The 23,757-nt window shown below is 38.5% G+C and overlaps 1 protein-coding gene across 1 annotated transcript; it reads right to left on the bottom strand.

Annotated features, from left to right (window-relative positions):
• Nucleotides 1-686: 686 nt before the first annotated feature.
• On the bottom strand, nucleotides 687-17,785 carry KLB (klotho beta). Its single transcript, XM_026847072.1, has 5 exons — nucleotides 17,048-17,785; nucleotides 9,569-10,076; nucleotides 5,646-5,914; nucleotides 2,949-4,092; nucleotides 687-1,048 (listed from the first exon to the last, which is right to left on the bottom strand). Exons 1-5 carry the CDS (start codon nucleotides 17,783-17,785, stop codon nucleotides 687-689), a joined length of 3,021 nt encoding a protein of 1,006 aa, XP_026702873.1.
• Nucleotides 17,786-23,757: the final 5,972 nt, after the last annotated feature.

Raw genomic sequence — 23,757 nt, 5'->3', positions numbered from 1 at the left:
TGGCTAGAGATGAAAAATAGTGATTGTATGTTATTTTGGCTTGTCTCCCATGGGTCCAGTTACATTTGCTTAAAATGTTAACATCTGATCTCTACTTCACCCACTATGTAAGAGGTATGTTGGTCGATAATGGAGTTAACTTGAGTTTGTTCTTTTAGGGGTATCTTCAGAAGCTGGCCCAGGACATCTCATTCTGGGTGGTATACTTTGTTGGAAGTTTGTGGGTTTTAATAACACATTTATTTGTAAACCCTAACAACTGCAGTTTTATGCTTAACAACATTCATAACATGAATATACATCACAAAACGCTGTGGTCCAGAGGTTCATAGAAAAGTGCATATCAGTTCTCACAGCTTACTGTCTCTTTTCAAGTCAAACTGCTTGAAAGGTTATTCCAAGGCACAGGAGAGTCATAAAATGTTTTTTCTTTTTTTCTTTTTTTTTAAATAGATGGATTTATCTTCTGCATACAGCAGGTTGATAAAAGTAATTTTAGCAGAAACAAATGTCATCATAGCTCTTCTTCCTGTGCATATGATTACTTTCCGTTTGCAAATGAAATGCTTGGTGTGTTATGATTGGAGTGACTCGCGTAGTGCTTTCTACTGTTGTCTGATCTGCATCGTCCTCTGTAGAATGCAAATAGGGATGGATCTGACTGAAAGTGGGCTTGTACCCCTGTCTTAAAATGAAACACAGATGCACTGGATGCTTTTTGCCTTAAAACGTTTTCTTCTTTTTCTTTTGTGAAAAACAATAATAGTTAAAAGCAAGATAAGTGTAGAGAAAAGGCAGCAGGCAAAGAATATTAGCGGCTTCTTTTGAGAAATAAACAAACAGAAACTACACTGCTTTTCTTGGTTGGAGGGACCACAGACTGAATAGTCAGCAGGAAAGCCATTGTTGCTTATCAGGTTATTGTAAAATTTTACTGAAGGCTTTCCTTTTGAATCCGAAGTGAAGAATCCAAATCTGGGTTTAGATTTCTCTTCAGTCAGTTTAAATGCATAGTAGCCTTTAATCTTGACTTTATCAATGTAGTATGCTGAGAAGGGAAAAGAAAATCAAAACCAGGTATTAATAAAACCTTGTATGACCTGCAGACTTTCAGGTAATGAGTTCAGATTTCAAATGATTAATCAATCAATTAAAAAACACTAGTTGTATCGTAAAATATTTCCTTACATCTACTGCTTCTGTCTTACTTAAGTAGAAACAGTGCCTCATTGTTTAAAAAAAAAATAGAATTTGGGAATTTTCTGGACGTACTCTGTGAAATCTGGATTTGAACAGAGTTAGAGCTGGGAGCTTGCTTTTCTGGGAAAAGCCAGATTCTGCTCTTTACTGAACCCAGCTGCAATGACTCAAGGGGAACAGCTGCTCATCTGTGTCATGAGAGGAGCTTTCTGAAAATTCCTGCCCTGCTCCAAACCCAGGTGCTCAGCTCTGCAGCACGTGACTCTGTCACCCACCAAGTGTTGGGTGAAAATACTTGAATGAAATCATAAATAGCAGACCTTGGTGAGTAAACATCTCTCCAATTCATGTGTAAGCAGAGAGCATAATTGGGATGTAATTCAGATTAAGCAAGAACATTGTCAGTTGGGATCTTTTTGTGACTACTATAAAGTGTCATGCTATCTGAAAACTAAAATGGGAATACTATGATGAAGTGCCCTTCAAACAGCCATTTCCTTTAATAACTTACTTCCTTTAGTAACTTACTGTTCCTTTGTTTGCAGTGTGAAATTAGTGTGGAAAATAAGTCGGCAAATGCTCCCTAGTCCTGATTTGTGGAAAAAAAAGACTCTACAACTCGAATAGAGTTATAAAGCAGGTATGTTTACTCTGGCCGGGGTGCAAGGGGATTTCTCCACAAAGCTTGCCTCAAAGCATCAGTCCTACAGTAATTGAGAAAGAGCTAAGCCTTGGAGAAGGAATACCCTGTTTCTTGTTGGTGTCTAAAAGTAATCTGAAGCCCTGCTTAGCCATGAATAAGATCTGTCTTGTTTTTTACATAGCTAGCTCCTAGAGAGGAGAAGCCAGAATACATAGACTCTGTTTGAGGACCAGGTGCCTCAGAAGGGCTTTTAGACACCCGATGTTCCTGTCAGGGAACTCACTAGTGTTCACAGTAGGGAATAATGAGTGCAGGGATGTATTGTGTCTTGTTTTGGCTGTATGGTTCAGGTACTGAGGCCTTTCTGGTGTCCTGTGGCTCACTGCTTTCCTTTTAATGTTTGGTTGAAGGAAGAGGGATGGGAGGGGTGAGGTACCCACAATATTTATTATACAACAAGCTATTGCTGTAGATCATTGTCTTGAACTTTTTTGTCCAGTACCTCCATGATTGTTAATAATTTTTCTCTAAAGTGAAGAACTAGATTTCTGTAGGTGCTCAGGAGAAAACAAGTAGTGGAACAGGAACTAGAGTTTGACTCTTTCTTCAACAGCAACTCCTTAAAAATCTGGTGACCTGTTGTACTTCTTCTGTATGTCCCTCCGGGTCTCCTTGGACTTGCTTTTGCTTTCCTGACCAGTGACCCTAGCTCAGCAAGCAAGTAAGGAGGCTCCTGCCTTTCTTTGTAGAGCAGAAATTAGGATTGTATCTTGGGAGTTGTCTGTGTAAAGTGCCCCCTACTAGCTTCTGAGTAACTACTCTGCTGTATATGCATGCCCAGATGGCTTCTCACATGGTTGAAACTGGAAGCAGCTGTGGCTGCATTTCACATGAGGGGCTTGGTGCCATTGCTTTATGCTGTATCTGCCCTGAGTGTGACTGCAGTATCAGGCCCCTCAGGGGGATGAATGCTGATGGCCAGGTCCTGCTTCATGACCAGAGCTCATTGCTCTGTCTGGGGCAAGTCTTCAGTGCTTGTTTAAGGAATGCCTGAGTCTGTGCTGCAGAAATGGCCCTGAGGAACTTGAATCTACCATGTACTCACCTTTTAAAACCTCTTGTAGATATTTTCCCAAGTAATAATTTCGAAGTTCATCATTATCTAAGGACTGGTCATCTATTCCATTTGCTGTGATGTAAATATCAATGTCACCATAGGTTTTTTTAATCCACCTGAGAATTTTGCGCACTCCCCAGGGCACCACTGCCAAACGAGAAGGGGAGCTCAGGCAGGTGATATCCTGCAGAAATTGGATGTCACGATCAAATTCATACTGGCTCCCATTCTGAGGTTCATGAATCACAAATCTGGTGGTGAAATGGTTCAGTGCATAAAAATCAGCTGCACCTTTGATGAGCTGCTTTTCCTCACTTGTGAAAGATGGCAACAAAGAATACGAGAGGCCTGTTCTGTGTTTAAAGCCGATGTATTCCCTCATAGTAGCTGGATAGTCCCCAGTCTTAAATATGGGATCAGCAAACCAGCCTATTTCAAACTGAAGAAACCTGTTGGCAGCTTTTGAATGAGATTCAAAGTAGGGGTTGGCAGGTTCAGCCCAGTCTGAATGCAGGGACAGGGACACTTTGCCATATTGAAAGGACCGGTACTGCTCATCATATATTCTCCAGGCCATGGCATGTGCTATTAATAAATTGTGTGCTGCCCGATATGTATCATTGCTGCTCCTATTGTAGACATCGCTTAGCCGGTTAGGCTCATTTATTGTAATCCAAAGTTTTACCAAATCACCAAGTTCCCGAAAACATAAAGCTGCATAGTCCTGAAAAGCGTAGGCAGTAGACTGGTTCAACCATCCTCCTGTCTGCAGCAAAGGACCTGGCAGGCCCAGGTAGGCGTGAGTTGGATAATATAAGGTGACCATGGATTGAACATTGAGTTTCAGTACTTCACTAATCACGCATCTGTAATACCTAAGAACTTGCCTGTTGACCACTGACAAATCTCCATTGGGTAAAATCAGTGACCAGTCAAGAGCAAATCTGTAATGGGTGACTTTCATTTTTTCCAGGAGGTCAAGTTGCTTTTTAATACTGACAAAATCAGTGCACTGTGCTGGTCGCGTTTTTAGCTTCACTCCTTTAACTTTGTGTAGGAGCCCATCTCCTGTAACATTCCAGAGGTACAGGCTGGAATCGCAAAACTGTGGTGAGGAAGCCACGGATTCTGCCTGTGAAAATAAAAATGGTATGTTACAATGGGGTTTAATTAGATGAATGCCTGCTCATAGTTTGCATTTCTGCTTGTGTTTGGCTGTAGGATTAGTGCTGGATGTCAGAAGGTCCTGCTTAGATGCTCCAAGGGGAAGGGGATAACTAACTTACCTATATGGGCTTTGACTGTGCTAGTGGTCGTCTTACCTTTTCTGTTCCTTCATCTACAGGAAACATTAAAATTGCATTCTTTCTACTCAGCTACACCTTGGCATTTGCCCTGCCACCAGCCTACACAACATATATTTTCACACAGATAAATCTCCCTGACTGAGTTCACTCTGTGGTTGTGCAAACAGCAGTTCTCAGGCAGCTGGCAGGAAAGTGGGGTGGTAAGAACAAGCACCAGGGCATACACAAGACAGGCACGGATTATTTTGGCACTGCTGTTGAGATCAACCTTGTGAAACTGTGGCATAGTGTTCCCTGGTTTTACTGGTAGTCCTTTTGCCTATGCAAATATGTGACAGAAACAACTTGTAGCATTTAGTTATATTTTTACTATCTCCTACTTGTTAACAAGGTTCTGTGTAGCACTTTCTATTCCATTTTTTTAAAAATATTTTTTGTAGGATTTGAAATACAATATAGTGAAGTTTAAAATATTTAGATTAAATCTGATTTAAGAAAATGTTGTATATTAACAAAATACATCAAAGCTTTACTTTTTTTCCTATGGTTGTCAGTGAATAGATTGTGGTGTTTTGTTATTTTTTGAGGCTGATGTTGGTCACTGAACCATCTTTATGTGATGACAAAAAGAGTATCCCAACACTGGCCATATATATGATTAGCTTATCTACTAAATTTAAAGTAGAAATAAATACTGTAGGAACTAGTTTGGAAAAAAGGTGGTGTGATCTGCTTTCAGATGTGAGCTCAGATGGTAGAAGTTGCATGTTCTGATGTTGGTTATCTTCGCCTGTGGTATAAGGCTTTTTTAAAGAATGGCTTTTTATCTGCTTGTCTGAGTGGCATTTAGAGCCAGGCTCAACCCAGGAATCTTTTTCTGCCTTGTTCAGTAGCTTTAGATGAGACCTTGAGATTGCAGGTAGCTCTGCTGCCACCAGCATAACCACCCTGTGCCACCCTCTCTGTTGCGCTGTCACAGGCATCCCAATGGCCACACTGTAAACTGGATTGGGAAACTCTCTTGGTTTAAAAATAAACCAGGAACAATTGGTTGGGGTCAGCTTCTTGGTCTGAAATGTCCTGATCATATCTGTCCTGTGGAGATGCAAGCAGAGGGAAGGCGAAGGATGGGCCAGCCTTGGAAGGGCTCCTGCAGCGGGGTCTGCTGCTGCAGGAACACACCAGCACTCTCTGACTAGCTCACCCAAAAGCCTGTGAAGTACATAAAACTGAACTTAGGCAATTATGGCTAGGTTAAACTTCTGTTTGCAGTATGCATTGAGATTCCTGAATGCAAGGTGCCATACATAGTCATTTATTCACAAAGTAGTTGTTGATTGCTCTGCCTCCAGCAGTCTCCCCAATATTTTACACTTACCTTGAGAACAGATTCAGTGATACCCCAGGAGAAGTCACAGGAGAACTGAGCTTGCAAGCTTGGGGTAGACTCCTTTGGGAAGAAGCCATTTTCTCGTATGATTTGTTTATAATAAAGTGCAGATGACTTGGGAATCCTTTCCTTTTTTTCACTTCTGAAATCTACATAAAATAATCCACGCCTGATGTTGTAAGCATGCTGCCATTCAAAGCCATCGAGGAGTGACCAGGCTGCGTAACCAAACACATCTATGTTGTCGTATTTAATAGCTGCATAAGAGAAAGCAACATCTATGAGTCTTATATTTAGGACTCTAACATATATAAGGGTTGTCTATGAGAAAGGCCTATTCATTTTGAAAATCTTCAGGGTTTTCTCAACACTCAGTAGGGTTATTGGCCCATTGTAATTCATTGCAAAATTGTGACAGACATTATATATCTTAGTCATTATTCATTAAAAAAAATGTACATCACTAGTTCCTTAAGAAATTAAATTACTGTAGGATGCTTTATTTCTGCTCTAAGCAAACATGAAACATTGTGCCACGTCGAGCTTTTAAATTGCATTTGATGATTTGCAAGTAATATACCAATAAAATTAGAGAATCATGACTAAAAATTAAGGGTGAAAAAGTTGATATAGTTTGTGACTTTGTCATGAAGCTAAAACTCTCAACCTTTATTTGAAAGATCTCTGCAAGCTCTAACATTTAGGAATTTCTAATCAGTTTCTAAATTGTAAAAGAAAAGTGTTGGTAATGACTTTAGAGGAAGCTGGGTTGATCAATCCAGAGACTGATGTGCTTGATTTATTCACAGAATGGGCGCAGCACAAGCGTGTTTCTTCAGGCAATCTTAATGTCCCTCCACCTTGCAAATGAATTTACTTATCAACTTTTACACATAATATATGAGAAAGATGACAAAGTGACTGCTTTCTCAGATGTGGAACATGATTCACCAGGAAGGGCAGCAGAACTTCTAAAGCAGCTTCTTGCTGGACACCAACTAACAACAATGTTCGTTACCCACTTACACTGTGTGTCAACTGGTAGCCTGGAAGAAAAAGTCCAGACTCCATGGTCAGTCATGTTAGCTGCCTGTCACCAGTTATAAACTAGGAAATAATGCAGAATAACTCCTTATGTTACCCTTATAATAGGGTAGCTTATAAAGGACAAAGCAGTGGCCAAGTGGGGTTACTGAGGATTTTAACACAGATGGACAGCTGCCTTTTTTACCTGTAGTCCACTGAGAGTAAGCCAAGGAATAAAAATGAAGTATTCTGATCTAAAGCTCTATTCTCTCCCAAAATTCCCTATCCTTATTTTCTCAGGACACTTCACTTTGCATAATTTTGTATTTCCACTGAACTTCTTCGCCTTAGTCACACTATGCTGCAACTTCAGCAGGAGACAGTTTTGCATAGTACTTGTATTTGGGCAGCAGAGTAATAAGGTACCCAGCAGTACTGTCATAGTCCAGCATGATATTTTACTAACTGCTGGATGAAGAAATCAGAAATCCTAAGAGCTTACAATATAAGTATATGAGAAGCTGACAGACAAGGCCAGAATACTGGTAAGGAGATGAGGGAATGTAACAAAGCAACACAATGGCATGTATTTTCAAGAAAAGTAACTTTCAAATACTAGGGAAACCATGAGAGAAAGTACAAAAATGTCTGAAGAGATCAGTTGCAAAATGCAGAGGTGGAGAATGATGTAGAGGATAAAGAGATAGTCCAGAAGGGCCTTGCAAGTAAAGATGTGTACTTCATGTTTGCAATGAGGAAGCTTGAACGAATGGAAGTAGACATACAGGGACAGCATAAGTGGTAAATGAGAAAGCATTTTTTTTTTCTAGAATCATACTGAATGGAAGAGGGGTAAGTTTAATTGTCAGAGCAAAAGAAGCTGTGGTACTCGAGATGGTGCATGCCTAGATGAGAATTTCTGGCTGTTTAAATGGGTAGAGGAAAAAAGCTCTATTTTATGTATATTTTGTGGTAAAAAGAATTAATGCTTAGGTGATAGGTAGAGATCCTGTGGATCATCGTGAGAGTATGTTTGTAGTATTATCAGCAGTGACAGTGAAAGGAGAGGGCAGAAACAGAAGTCAGGATCCTCACTAAACGTTAGAGTGGGGATGAGAAAATCCTCCTAAAAAACAAGGGTATGACTGGGGGCAGGAACAAAGGGCTGACGGTAGAAGAGGTCAGGAGCTAGAGGGGACATCCATGGAAGGATGTTTCAGTATTGACAGGCATATCCATGCTACTAAGAAGCTGTAGTTTCAATTGCATCCTTGTATCATAATTGAGGTCAGTTCTTTGCAATGGTGATGTTATACATCACATATTTTCATGACTCAGTGCTGTGAGTTACAGACATACAGTGCAAAGTTTACAGCATTCTTGAACACAAACATACACACAAGAGTATAGCACCTTATCACCTGTTACATGCTATCTTAACAGCCACGTTACAATTTGGCCTATATAAATGATGTTTTGAAGTTAACTTGATCTAATTGAATTTGCTGGAAACAGCAAATGTATACCTGAATTCTCTGTAAGTAAAAATATGAAGATATGTTCCAAATATTATTTCTGATCAGACAAAGTTTTCTTCACAAAAAATGCATTAGTTGGGAGATAATCCTGTATTTTGAGGTAGAGGTTGAAGTATCTGCATATGTAAAAATGTAGATGACAATTCCTGAGAAGTAGTTAGTGGCTGAACATTGACCAAGTATTTCAGAAGTGTGAATTCATGGACCGTTATCACATCCAGGTCTGCTGAAGAGGATTCACAAAAAGAACACACTATGGATTTTCTTATGTATGTGTCCAGAAATCTACCTGTTTCACACCTCCAAATCCAGGCCTGCATCTATACTTTCCTGGTATGTCTGTGGTATTTAAAATATCATAAACCAAATACTGGAATGTAACCTCCTCAAAATCTGGAAAAGGCATGACATATTGCACAGCTGCACTATGTGAAGTTTGCAATCTGAACCAGCTTTAAATTTATCTGGATAATCGCTGTTTGGAGCTTAATTACATTTGTTGGTGATACAGTACTTCCTGACTTGGTGTCAGAGTAAATGATTGCTTGTGTTTTTGAGGATAAGAAAGGTTTTTGTAAAGGGATCCAAGCCACCCCACCACTGCAGTGCGGCTTCAGCTGTGGGGCAGCCTGCTGGGAGGATGGCTCTTGGGACGAGCAGCTATCCCTCTCCCAGCACTGAACCTACAGGCTGGGCGAGGGGGAAGAGAAACACTGGTTGTGCAGAAGCTTTAGGTACTAACTGCATTTATATTTCATACAAAATTAAGTATTTTGCCTTGAGAGAGCACCCCTGTACACTGGCTTTACGAAGAGCAAATACCAAGATTAAAAATGTGCTATTAAAACATATTATCTCTGTTTGGCATGAAATAATCCTGAAAAGTGATTGCCCTTCTGCGGATTTTCTTCATGCATTTTACATTGGAGTACAAACCCCAGCATGGCAATGACAGTCTGTAGTCATGGGCTTGTTTTCCTGCTGTCAAGGTATGTTCCTGCACAAAGGTTTTACAGTTGGGCTGCCAGCAGTGAAAAGTGATATCAGTAGATTTATTTTCATTAATTTCTGACTCAGTTTTGTACTTATTTAGTTTTAAAATCCAACGCATATGTTGGGCTTTAGCTTTCTGGGACAGGGACTATGTTTTTTTCTGTGTTTGTACAACACCTAGCACCAGTAGATCCCGACCCATGACTTGTACTCATGCAGTATAAATAATTAATAATTAACTTAGTTGCCATTATCTCTTAAAAAAAAAAAAAAAAGATTAAATTATAACAGAGCTAAATATAAAATGATCTTAAAAAGCTCTCCAAAAATCCAACAACCAACTTGTGTACAAACCTTGTAAAACCTTATTAATGAAGTTTTTCATCATGTAGATGGCTGTGGTGTCATCTGTTTTTACATGGCTGTCAGTGAACCAGCCATTTTCTGCAATCAAGATTCGAGGACTGTTGTATTCCAGTTGAATCCAGTTCAGTACTTCCCTCAAATTGAGTGACAAATTTTGTCCCATTTTTGGTAGGGTGTTTGGAGGTTTAAAGTTATTAGGACCAAAGGAAAATGCAAAGAAGTCAGCTGTCCCCTTTATGTAGTTTTTTTCATCCTCAGTAAAACGTGGCAAAAATGAGAATTCATTTTTCAGTTCTTCTGGATAATCACCGTCTCCATGGATGGGTTTAGCAAACCATCCAAGTACTCTGTCCATTGACTGCTGACATTTAGAAATGTCCAAAGCATCTTCTGATTTGTTAGGTTCAATCCAGTGGGATCCCAATACTATAGACATCATCCCCTTCTGATACGGTTTAAAGTGTTTTCTGTAGTTATGCCAAACTTTTGCATGAGCCTGACGAGAGAAAAAAGCATTTAAATTATAACTCCCTAATAAATCTCTGTGTGTCAGCAGCTAGACAGGCAGGTAGCTGCATCTGATTCAGACTGATTCACTGCAGACTTTTATGGAAATATTAACAAACAGTTAAGGCATGCTAATTACCCTGCACAGTTGTAATGGGCAGTTACTGTTATACTGCAAGGTACCTCAAGATGACGATAATGTTCACTATCTCATGTACATTGTTCCTATGACACATTAGGGCTGTGGCTTTTTGCCTATTAACATAGGTCTAAATCACACAAGAAGTCCCATCAGAGATGTGAATAGCTGTTACATGGACACTTTGGAACTTAACAGCTATTAACGGTGGCATTTGAGATTCATGATCTAGACAGTTCCATCTAGGTCTTTCTTTGACAAGCAGTGATTGCTGATACGGTTAAAATTTTAAACCATCTTTACAACCGTTCCATAAATTATGCATCTCAAATGATGTTTCCTTTGTTAATGTTGGCTCTGTTCTGTGAACTGCTCTGTGCTATGGGAGTTACCTGGATTTACTCTGATCAATCCAGATCCACGCCATCTCTCTTCTTGGAATACACTTCCATTTGTTTCAGTTTAGTCTAATCATATGAGTAAGTGTTCAACTTTTGATACTTGCACAGTCCCTAAATGTAAAAACTTGGTGAAAGGACCCAGGTGCAAACTTTGAACCCAAATGAAAAGTTTCACAGTTCTGCATGAGCATTTTGATCCAAGATTTTAGTTAATTTCTCCCTTGAAGCTGCTATAATAATAATAATTTTTTTCTGGCAGTACGTGCAGCAGCATAGAATGAAGCTTATTCATTTTAAGTAGACAGCAACACTTTGGTTTTGAAAGGAAATTTGGCAGCAGTATTTCCTAAGATCTATTTGGTATGGCATGTTTCAGTACTCATAATTGGCCAAATATTCCCTGCCCGAGAACAGACAGAAGTTTTGCTATTTGTGTTAGTGACAATGAAAGCATACCTTGTATCACATCTTAATTCCATTTTTCTGAATATAATGTTTTAGAAAGCTTAACATTGTCACACACCAGAATTAACTTTCAAATGTCATGTTAATTACTTAAGTAAGAGAATGCAGCAATCAAAATTTACACCAAAAAAGGGAATATATGTGAGACCGAGGAACCACTAGCATTGTCAGAGTCCCATAGGAAAAGGAGAGAGCTAGGGTGTCAGAGAAGCGTGACTCTGGATCGCAGCCTGAATCACGCCAGAGGATCTGACACAGGGGAGGAGAGTTGACCTCCACCAGCTGAGGAGTTGTCAAGTAACTCAGGGTTTACATATTCCTGACATGTGGCTCTATACTCTTAAGCTGGAAAGAAAATAACTGTTTGCACCCAGAAAAAAACATGGAGAAGGATTGTGAAATAAAGCGCCGAGTTAGACTGACATCATTACCAAGCCAAACAGCATTGCTTACCTTTGACAATAATTTCAGTTAATTTATCTAGAAACACACAGCCTTGACAGTTTAAAAAAACAAAAGACCTGATGTCAGGTAGATATTTGGTTAAACTATAGAGTACCAAAGAATTACAGTTTGTGAAATTTTGTGTATCAGTTGTTTATGGTTTCTAAGGTCGTGCTCGTAACATTTGTTCAAGGTCTGTCTTTGAAAATACTGATAAAGTAACATTAACCTTTGAAATGCAGGTTTGGTAGCTGAAAAGGGAAGTCAGCAAAATTGTACTTGTGAGACAAACTGCAAGATACAATTAAAATATTATAAAATGGATTTTTTAACAGTCTCATCATAAGAAAATGTAAGCAGCCAGTGCCGTCCCCTCGCTTACCTTCACTATCCTCTCCCACAGGTCTAGCCTAGGGTGGGTGCTGGGGCTAGGCTTGCTTTGTTCTCTGCTTCTAGTGATTTCTCACCTGGTTAGGATTTTTTTTTCCCAGACACAGGCTGCTAACACTGCTGTTTAATGAAAGGTGTATGGTTGTGTCGGCTCAACAGGAAAAACTCTGCTGAAGTCAGCTGTATTATGCACAGTGCCAGGTAGCATGACAACAGCACCAGGTAAATCTTAGCAATCACACATTTCTAGGTGAAGTGGAGAAAGATGGCTTTGCCAAAAACCAACTAAACAGAATATTGACAGGTAAAAGACAATCAGGGACAGCTCATTGTATTCATACACACCTTCATGAGGTTGATCAGAAGATGACTATTAAAAACAGTATCTACAGCCACACGTATGTTCTACAGCAGTAGACCTCAAATACAAATAGGTACATTTAATATGAGTCAAGATAGGATCCCCATACACAAATTCATATGTGTCACTGATGTCTCACTCTTGGGTTAACTCTATTGAAAAAAAACAGTCACTTGTCTATATAGTGAGGGTTTTTACAGTTGTAGTAGAGACAACAGCATTTGATTACCTATAATTCTGTTTTGAGTTGTTAATTATTTGTAAAGCAGCTTAACATTCTCAGATGGAAGGTGTTTGCTAAGTGCAAACTATTGTTGATGGAACAAACTGATTAATATAATTTGTTTTGTAAGACTACATATGAAACAAACATCAATTTAAAAGGTGTATCATACATCATTTTGGCTATTTTAAGTAAATCTTGGCTAATCTTTTTTTCAGTTAGAGTTTAATCCCTAATCTTTCACTTTCCTTGTTAGATCAAGGACAAATGTCAAGGCTAACTACACAGTGAAAGCAGGATCAATATTGTGTATTTATTCTAGATACATATGACGCATTAATTTCAGCATATTTTCCTGGTATTTATATAGAAATTATTCCATAGACTTGAAAGTCACAATGAGTGCTAAGTCAGTTAGTATTAACCCTGTAAAAAGGGTAGACAAGTCAATTTAATAAATTCACGACAACAGTATTGTTCTCCTTTCTTCTTGAAATATTCTCATATTCCTTCACACTCTGATCCTGTAAGTTAGCATGTATGTATGCAAAGAGTCTACTACTGAAAGACCAATACTTCCAAATTCTTAACATATGTTAAAGTCAAGCAATTAAAAAAATGCTAATAAAACTATTCTGGCTTTGTGTTTAAATGTTCATTTTTTAAACCATGAAGAGATACAATACAGAGTCTGATGATCATGGTGTTAAACATCACTTAAAACAAGGGCAGGTGTGTGTGGCTTACTTGGAGAATGTATTTCAGTTCAAGGCTCTTTTGGTCTATGGTAAAGATGCCACATAGTCAGTAGAGGTAAAGCCCTTATTTTGCAAACTGACCCTGAAGCTCAAGCCTTTGTGGAGGAACAAAGGGCTCTTGAGATGTAGGCAACTAAATTTCTAAGAGGGTGGTTTGAAGGACTAAGGTTTTACTGTCAAATTTGTTGTATGCTAAGCATCTTGTATTTGGATTGTGTTTTTCCTGATGATTTCCAGGAAGTGAAAGAAAACTAACCTGAAAACAAAAAATCATCCAAAAAACTGTGAATCTGTGCTGAATTTTACATCATCATTGATGGCTACTACTGTTTGAAAAATTTTCCAGCAAAGACATTAACAAGCATAGACAATTCTATTGTACACTCTAGAGCTGTGCTTGATGGAGACAGATGTGCCTCCTCCTGTAAGAAATATGGGCACTGGTGTAGCTTCATCTTTCTAGATCCTGAGGAAAGGAGGCCCCTTCAGAGGAAGGAAGAAAATGTCTGGTTGGATGTAGAGACATGAATTATTCCCCATTCATCCAGTATAAATTTGTTTTTCAGGAGAATTAATTGTGGGACTTCTGTGGGACATGCTCATCCAAAGATCCCACAGGCAGCAGTGTCCTCAAAGAGATCCTGGCATAGTGAGAGCTACAAAAGAGCTGGGAGTAGCGCAGCTGGGCACAGAGATGAACCTTATTTGCACTATGTTTGAAAGGGAATTTATTGTCTTTTCCCAGCATGTGATATGAAGGTGTGTCCATGAAGAAAATTTTTAGGGAGATATTATTCTGACAGTTTTCTCCAGGACTTCTCTGCCAGATGGAAAGGAGTGTGAATGATCTTTAACAGGAAAAAAAACTCCAAAACACCTCTTTCTGCCTGTTATGTAGCAAAGGCAGCACTGCCTGAAGGGCAGTGATACAGATGAAAAGAAGACAGTTTGGTCTGCAGTTTGTGATCTTTACAAACCTCAATCTAAGTATAAAAGAACATAACTAGATCCAGAGAAAATGGTAATAATACATCAGGTACATATCTCATTTAGCTCCAGCCACCATGATTTATCTGCATTGTATTTTCTTGCTCCTTGTCAGATTTATTTACTGTTAAATCAGAGAAATCTATCTAATTTTTGTGTGCAGTTTTTTTATTATCTGCCTCATTATGACAGCTGCCTCAAGCTCATAGTTTTTGTATCTTTGATGTGGCTTTCAAATGTCACATGGCAAGTTACATGCTATCATTAATTGTTTTCCAGTGTTACTTTTGTGAAGTACAGTCTCTTTTAATAAAGAAAGGAGATACACTTTTGACAGCCACTCTCCATTTGGTATAAGATTGCACATGCTCCTCATATTAGTGGTAACAATCATATGATTGAATAAAGATTTATCCATGCGAACCCCTTAGCAATTTGTAAGTGTCAAACTTCAAATTCCTATTCATTTCCATGGAAGTAGATTCAGGTCCTTTATCAGTAGCAATTATTACACTCTGTATATGGATAGCATACATAGTAGCATGCAAATATGTTTTTTTAATTGAAATGTTGAGTTCTTCTTCTGTGGATTACTTTCCCCACAGGGATTTCCTAAGCACCCTGCTTAATATGGTATTGTCAACAGTACTAAACAACCTGAACATTTAGATACCCAAAAAAATCTTTAACAAAGATTCTGGATAGTTAGCTTGAAACATATAATACCACCTACGACTTCCGTGGAAAGGCTGGCTTTAATTACATTAGGAAAAAAAAATATTTACATATATAAGAAGAGTTGACTCATGTTGAGGGGTACCTCAAGAGCCTCCATTCCACCCCCAATCACAAACATCAAACTCTAGTTCCTCAAATACATTGCTAGAAATTTGAGATTCTTCATGAAGACCTAAAATCTTCAGAAATTTTACAGTGCCACAGGAGAAAACTTCTAATACATTAGGTAATGTTCATGGGGCTGTAAGAAACATACAACATGAAAAAAATTTCTGCCCAAGAATAATAAAATACTGGCTAATGAATTGTGTGTTGCTGAAAGTCTCATTAACTCTTTCATTGAAGTAATTTATTTTATACTCAGATTCACAGACTTTAAAACTAGAACCAACTATCATATCAAGTCTGAGAGTTAAATAATAAAGACCAAGGAACTAAGGTCAGTAATTTGTATATCAAACCTAGATGTGCTTGGCTTCCTGGAATTGAGTCTTCAGCAGAGGTATTGCTCCCTATGTGCTGTTTACACAGATTTTACAGTGGGAAAATTCAGAGACTGCCCAGTTATGATTGTGCCACTCAGAAATGCAGGCAAGAAATGCTGCAAACTTACATTGTATCTTTTACATGTATTATATCAAATATATTTCATATAACACTTGAAAATAAAAAGAATGATTGCATATCAGTTCTCTTTGAGATGTTTCACAAATCTCTATTTCACAAATCATTCTTGTGCTAAGTCTGAAATCAGTAACTCAGGCTGCTCAATGACTTTTCTGTGTGTACAAGTTCTACGGACAGCAGCGTGAATTTTCTGAAAAAAGAGGTTCCGCAGGTTCAAGCCCAGAAGCAAATACAAGAAATGGATATGGTCAGTTGCAGAATATTTTTAACTACTCTGGCAATTAATTTTTTCCCACATGCATACTTCTTTCTGTAGGACAAATACATTCAGACTTATTTGTTAATTACACTTATAATGGATGGTAGGTAGTAGAAAAATTCTCTTTGTGACAGCTAGGAATAGTTTGAGCAGGGGAAATTATACTAGCTGCTCTATCAAACAGAGACAGGATAGTGACCTGTTCTGTAAAGTACTTTGAGCACTATAGATGAAAAAAATGTTTTATTGATATTGTTAATTCTTATCTTAAACTGCTGTTATTTGAATTGTTTTAAATTATAGCAAGAAAAAAAAAAGTAAGCTCCTATGCATAGGAACTAGCTATTCCGTAGAATTAAATTAATAATCTATCACAGGAAATGCTGTAAGCTCTGTAATGCTGTTGAGAATACCAGGAACAACATCTGCACTTTTTCCTTTAAAAATATGACCCATTTCAGACTTCTTTTTGTCCTTTCCGAAGAAAGAATACCATGAACTTAAGACCCAGTATTGCAGCTGTTGAAACTACTGATCATGGGATCAAGCTTTTTGTATATGTAATTTGTAAAAGACAGCTGATAAATAAGACTGACATAAAAATTAAAATGCTGAAAACATCATGGAAATAATGTAACTTTGAAACTCTTAAATACTGAAGAGGACATCTGATTACTCCTAAACCCTTGTTAGTTAACAATAAACATTTTGTAATATGATCTTAATAAGCTAGAACTAATCATATTTATATATACATTCTCTATTCCTAGTAGAATTGATCCAATATGCAAATGGAAATAAATTTCATCTTAAACTAACAGAATAGTCATTTCAGTGGAGCTGAATGAATGGTCATGTCAGTGTGTTTAAGTGAAAAGAACAAAGAAGGAAAAATCATGGTCTTTAATAGCTGGCTAGTTGGATCTTGTAGGCAAAACCCAATATAAATAAAATAATAAACCAGCACTTTAAACAAGTAATTACTGAGTCAGCTGTTGTGACAACAACAATAAAATAAACATGAGGATGATTATGCCTTAGCCAAGGGTTATTTCTTGATGTTTTCACATTCCTTAATTTTTTTTAAGAGCATTGATTACATGATTGATTCCTCCCATCACTTCCCATGGTGGTGCAAGATCAGTTTATAAATCTTACTATACTGTACCTTGATCAAATTGTGTCCTACAGAGTAGATGGTTGTTATTTTCCCTCTCTCTCCAGGAGCATGAATACCTGTGCCATACCCATGCCAAGCAACTAAATATGGATTGTGGATTGTAATCCAATACTTAACACGGTCCCCAAAGGTCTGGAAGCAAAAGGTGGCATAGTCGTTGAAGATATCAATTACTGATTCGTTTTTCCATCCCCCATATTTTTCTTGCAGCATCAAGGGCAGGTCCCAGTGGTACAGTGTAACCATGGGGTCAATATTTCTGTAGAGTAGAGAGTCAATAAGGGTGTTATAATACTGGAGTCCTTTTTCATTGGGAGCTGCTACCACTCCAGTAGGAAAAAGCCTTGACCATGAAATTGAAAACTGGTAGAAAGTAACTCCCAAAAAATCCAGAGCAGACAAATCTTTGTCCAACAAGGTGTAACTGTCACTGGAGGCATCTGTGCTGCCAGCATCCCTGAACTCCGAGTGGATGAAGCGGTCCCAGATGGAGGAGCCTTTCCCATCCTTCCTCCAGCTGCCTTCCACCTGGAAAGCCCCTGTCCCTACACCCCAGAGAAACTCTTTGGGGAAAGTGTCATACAAAAACATCTGTGTTTCACTCACGGGACTGAAGTGGGTGTCCTTTTTCCACACAGATCTTCCCTCTCCAGCAAGCCCAGTAACTATCCTTATGAAAACTAATGTCCAAAAAGCAACAAATCTCTCCAGTCGTTGGCCACACATTATGCTGGTTTATAGCACCAGTGTTAAAAGTCAGATTTCTTGCAATGACGCTGAAAAAAATCCATTCATTCACTGGAGCCTCTGCCTTGCAGACCGTCTTCATTTGCCATGAACTGCTGGAGTGTCTTATCAAAGCTTCAGTAAAAGCTTGTGATTGTAAAAGCCCTGTCAATGATTAGCCTGAACTGTGAGACCTAGAACAGATCAGAGAACAGCGTAATTTTTAGGGAGGTGGCCTCTGTATGACCACTGAGACACCTGGCTGGCTTCTTACTGCAGGAAAATAGGTTGCCTGAACAATATAAACGCTAGTAACGAATCGTTATTTAAAGCTTGGTCATTTGGGTGGGAGAATGTAGGTGACAGAGCATGCTAAGAAGCTATCACATCCTTTACTTCTTGTGCAGAAATTTCGAGGAGATGTGGCAGAAATATAAATCAGACTACATAGTCTCCAATTAAAAGGCAATTTAAGCCATCTATGTAATTGGATGGCTGGAAGGGTAGTGTGTCATTCCTCAGTCCTGCCCTGCTTAAACATCCTACTTCTGACGAAAAATTCTCCCTGAACTCATGGGAAATTTTGTTGTGGGCAAGAGACATACACACACATCCCACTAACTACATACAAACACAAAGCAAGTCAGTATTTCTTTCAAACACATGCAACTGTTTTTCCATCCAATATCAAAGTCTGCTGTACAGTTCTATGTACAGCAGCAGTACAAAATTAACGGGGGGTCTGTTCCAGTCCTTAATTTCCCTGGATTTTGTAAAATAAACACAATTAGCAAAGTTATTAGCCCCCAAAAGATACTATTTCAGTACTGATTAATTTAACAATCTTGGTATACACAGTTGCGGCATCAGCACAGTGAGTATTTTACAGAGCAGTTATGCAATACAATTTAATCTTTTAAAATATTTCAAATTACAGCAAAACCTCATGTGTTGTGATACAGTCAATTTACTCAATACAGTAAGACTGATGCCTGCCATTTTTGCTTTTCTGATGTACAGTAATATGAAGTATATCCACATGTAGGCCACAGCTGCTGTAGAGATTTGCAGAACAAGACAGCAGTGTGAAGTAACTTTACATGCAAGAAAGATACACACTGAAATCTGAACATGGGAACTTAGCACCTAAGTATAGCACTCTCCTTGGATGAATTAGCCCTGCTGGCATGGCGGACATGAAAGTTCAGATGGGCCTCTGGGCTGCTGCCACTTTACTGCCCCTGCTACCTGCGAGAGCATGCTTCCAGGATTGCATGCCATTGAGACACATCTTTAGTTTAACAATAAAGCTGATTAATCAATAGGAGATGAAAGATATTTTATTTATTTTTACGATAAACACAAACCCTCAATATATGTTTGTAAGCATTTCTCCGTAGCACCTTTACAAGAAACACTTTCACCACAGATAAAGAATAAAGCTCCTAGTGACATCTTCTGCACTGCAGATCCCTGCTGGTGGGCCAGCCATGCATCTAACATGAGTCTCCCCCACATAAAAAACCCATCACTCCCTCAGTTGTCTGAAGTAACTGATCCACAATTTTCAGCCAAGATCCTACCAAAGGCAGCTTGGGAAGAAGGGGAGTAGATAGGGACTGTACCAAGTTGGTCTACAGTATATACTGACATGTTTCTTTTTTATTCTATGGAATAGCATTTTAAAAGGCTATTTTGGATAGTTATTGCATGAACATACTCCTTCTATTTTAACATTTAAAAGCTTTAATTGTATGTATCATACTTTATGAAAGAAAACCCAAATACAAGTCATTACGGATTCCACTATGGTTCTAAAGCTGTTAGTTACCATGATTACCAGACACTTTAGTTCAAAACGCCCAGGACAGCTCTGTAATACCATGGCAATATATTGGCAAGATAAAGACAACAGGCTTCTCCCCACTAACTACAGCAGTGTTAGTGCCACTGGCATCTTGCTGCAGACAATGTGTTGCATCTGCATGAGATGCGAAAGGTGCAACAGACTTGTGCTCCCAGATGCTTGGTCTGGACAAAGTTATGAACTGTATTTCTTTCCTCATTACTGATATAACAAGGAGCATGCTATACTCCAGGTTTGAAAATGTTTCAGTGTTTCAAGCCTCTGAATCTAGTTTCTTATTGCTTTGTCATATTTAACTGTTTGAGCTCTAATGTTTAATGTTGATAAAGTGGAAGCAATTTAACTGATCAGAGTCATATAGTGACTTGAATTTGGACGGAGGTTTTGATTACCTGAGCAAAGAGTTGGGGAAAGGAAACACTTGTGATGGTTAATTTGGAAAACAGTTAGCACAGACTAGTGAAATGTAATCAGGGGCTGTTGAGAAGTGATGGTGCAAAGGGAAGGGTAGTTAAAGGAATTAATTATTCCACTAGCTCAAGGGACAGAATCATACAAGCTCCAACCCTAATGCTGTACCTGTACATCAGTTGATGCTGCACAGTGGGATTTCCTGCCTCTGACCATGCACTTCATGAATCTGGTTTCAGAATTAATCCAGGCTGGGAGAGGCTGAGGTCTCCTGGGCACTTGCCATTACTGTTACGGTAGTTGGGAAGCCTAATGATTATTCAGTTCAATTCTTAGCTATCAAATTTCCATTTCTATATTTGCTTCTGTCAAGGCAAGTAAATCAAATTACAAAAACAACTTTTCACTTGACCATTGAATATGTATTCTCCTTCTTTTTTAGGGATTTGACTTGAAAACCTGAGGTTTGATCTGCAGAAATGCTAAACACATTAGTTGAAAGGAGTAGAGTTTTGAATGTACACAATGTAAGGCTGAGTATCTGAGTTGACACATTCATTCTGCCTACGTATGCAAATGGAGAGAAAAAAGACCTAGAGACAAAGTTCACTTAGAGTAAGTGTAATGTAATGTTTACATTAACATCAGCTGCTCAGATCTACTAGTGCTAGGTGCTCAAAAAGCACAACTTATGTAATTGCTCCCGACAGTGTGATGCAAATCAAACACTTATCTTTATCTTATACCTTTACCTTATACAGCAAAAACTGTTTGAGATGGGATCAAGTCTTTTGTAAAGACACATAATTGTGATGGATACTATAGAAAGCCTAATGTAAATAGAAACTAGACCACAGATTTACAAAGAATTTTTGGAATTTTTGGTCTGCAACAAAATGCTAATTCTTGTTTCTACCATGTGACAGAAATTTGGTTTTCTTTACTAGAACCTCTAGTAAGCAAAAGATTCCCTACAGGATTCCTCCAAAATAGAGCCTATCATCTAGTAAATTAGTATTTTAATTAATGGTATGAAAAAATACAGAATTTAACTTGAAATGTCAACTTCAGGAAAGATATTTTTGTTGTGTTTTCTAACCGTCTCAGCATTACCATTCTGTATGTCTTTAGGGCAACTCCTAACCTCAGAGGTCCTCTGGACACACAGGAAACTCAGAACATCTCTGTTCCATTACAAAGATTTCTTAAACGATCAAGGTGTATTGTCCCCTAAACCACTGAGAAACACTGCCTTGTGGACTTCAAAAGTATCTCAGTGTTAAGTTACAAGAATCTGCCTTATACTGCAATTAAATTTCAAGCAATTCAAAATACAAATTTTGTAGAGCAATAAATAAAAAAACTGCTTCAAAAATTGCAATAAAAGTTGATTTCAATTCCAAAACTGCATCAACATATCAATATACAAAAAACTAAAAATAAAATAAACAAGAAAATATTAACAAAAAACCATTTTTTTTCCTCAGGATAAGAAAATGTGTTTTACTTATAAACAACCTCCTCTCAATAAGCAAGATTAAGCCTTCAGTGATAATAACAGTAGGACTGGTTTTGTTCAATAGGGAAAAAATTCAAGCTCAGGAGTTAATATCTCACTTTTTTCATGTATTTTGGGAAAAAAACCAAAACATAAAAAGCCAAATAATATGTGATTTTCAGAAAGGTAGAAAACAAGTCTAATTTTAAAAATTATTTGTCTTAGTTGTAAATAGAGTGATGATATTGAGTGTACTTCAGCTACCTTTTAAAAGGCTTTAATTTTAGTTGAGTAATATGTCTTTAAAACGTGACCCATGATCAATTACAGACTCAAGAGGGATATTGCATTCATTTTATCTTGCAAAGCTCATCATGACACAATTACTCAGTTTTGTTTCCTGTGGCAGAGCAAGGTTTTTCCTGCTTTCAGTGGTTTCATATCAATACATGTTGAAACAAAGGTATCCTCTGTTCCCCCACCATACCCAGGAGTGAATTATAGTCATTCCAGGTATTCAGTCTGATCTCTTCACAAAGGGTTAAACTCTTGCCTTCCAAGAATCACGAACATGTCACAAGCCCACAAGCAGACACTGCTCTGCTGGATGTTATTCTAGGTAGCTTTATCAACTACAAATAGAGATAACCACCTGCAATAATTCTTTTAGCATTATTTAAACAGTTTGTTTGGCTATTACAAATGTCAGCCATTTTAACTACTCTTTAGTTCTGGTATCAGGAATATGCACAGCTTTAAAAATTACTTAATGAGAATTAAATAAATACAAACATAACTGGAGACGTTTTTCTAAAGTGATACCAGTTTTGTTTGCATAGCCATTATAGTTGAGTGCATATGGAATAACTTGCAAAACAGGCTGAAAAGCACAGTCTGTGCTGTGAGTCTGTTTACTTGCTCACTGTCATGTGTTTCTTATGCAGAAATCCAAATTCACAAGCTATACTAATGTTGAAAATACAAGAGTCCACCTGATCACGTGCGTTTATAAAAGAGCAGCAGCAACTTCTGTACCAACAGGGTCTTACAATTACTTAAAGTCCAATCTTAAGAATTAAACAGGAATGGTAATAGGCATCATTAACATTCATGTTTTCTCAGATTGGACAAAAAGATCTTTCATCTCTATGTAATTTGCTGGGGCCTGACCATGTCACCAAGTAGACAGTCTCTTGTTCTATAAAAAAAAAAAAAAAAGAAAATGAAGTGAATACAGAAGGTATACAAATGATAGCACTGGCAATTGCCCTGAGACAAGTACAAATTGAGAATTGTACTTTTTTTTTTTTTTTAATGAATGTTTTTCTAAATCAATGGCGATATTTTTAGTGTCACAAATTCTGTTTGGCCTCCCTGTTCTCCCAGATGAGCAATAATTAGCAATTCAACAGGTTGAGAGAATCTAAACATCAGACAGGTAATTGTTGAGAGGGAAACCGTTTTTATTCGGTTTGCACAAGTTTATTCCCCTCCCAGCGTTCAGCAAGTAGAGGAAAAAAAATGGAAGAAAACATATAAGATCTCAGAAGAAATTGATTGTAAATTAAACAGTCGGTGGGTGAAGACAGAGCGTAACTTTTCAGTTTCTCTTGGATCTCTCAGATGTACATTGAAGTCTCCCAAACCCGAATGCATGGGGAGAAATACTGAATCGAAGTCCGACGGCTCCTGCGCAGCCACGGAAGAAGGGACCAACCCACGTTTGTTACAGGAAAATGATTTTATGTGCTGCGTTGGTTCAGCCCTGACATGGTGATTGAACTCCTGTGTTACTAGCTGTCCACATATTTAGACGTTTGTTTTGCTTCAGCGCGTTAAAGCAGTACCGCAGGGAGCCCTGGCACTGGCCACTTGTTTGCTACAAGCGTTAAGACGGTCTGCTCTCCTTCTGTGACAGAGGTGACCGAGGACACCGCCTTTATTCCTCGTGGAGGCGCAGCAGTGGGAGCTCACCCACCCTTCTGACGCGCGCTGCCATACCCATTCCCTTCGCTCAGCGGCCGGGACCCGCGGGAGCTGCCCCGGCTTCCCGCCGAGGTTCAGCGGAGCGGTTAAAAGCGGTTACACGCCTACGGCGTCCCGCGGCAACGACACCAGCCCTTGACGCCTGCACGGAAAGCAGGAAACAGGGGGGAAAAAAAAGGAGAAGGCTGGCTGGGCAGGGGGCTGTCTCTT

The sequence above is a fragment of the Athene cunicularia genome (genome assembly GCF_003259725.1).
Source record: "Athene cunicularia isolate RWA chromosome 4 unlocalized genomic scaffold, athCun1 chr4_part1, whole genome shotgun sequence".
NCBI lineage: Eukaryota > Metazoa > Chordata > Aves > Strigiformes > Strigidae > Athene > Athene cunicularia.
This window is presented reverse-complemented; position numbering and strand designations above follow the sequence as displayed.

What these genes read in the sequence shown, in the direction of transcription:
- KLB (XM_026847072.1), bottom strand. Translation starts at nt 17,785, where the DNA reads ATGTGTGGCCAACGACTGGAGAGATTTGTTGCTTTTTGGACATTAGTT. An exon ending in CATTAATAAGGTTTTACAAG is followed by an intron (nt 5,915 to 9,568) that starts GTTTGTACACAA and finishes TCTCTTATGCAG; the next exon opens with CTATTAAATACGACAACATA. An exon ending in TCACTGAATCTGTTCTCAAG is followed by an intron (nt 4,093 to 5,645) that starts GTAAGTGTAAAA and finishes TTATTTTCACAG; the next exon opens with GCAGAATCCGTGGCTTCCTC.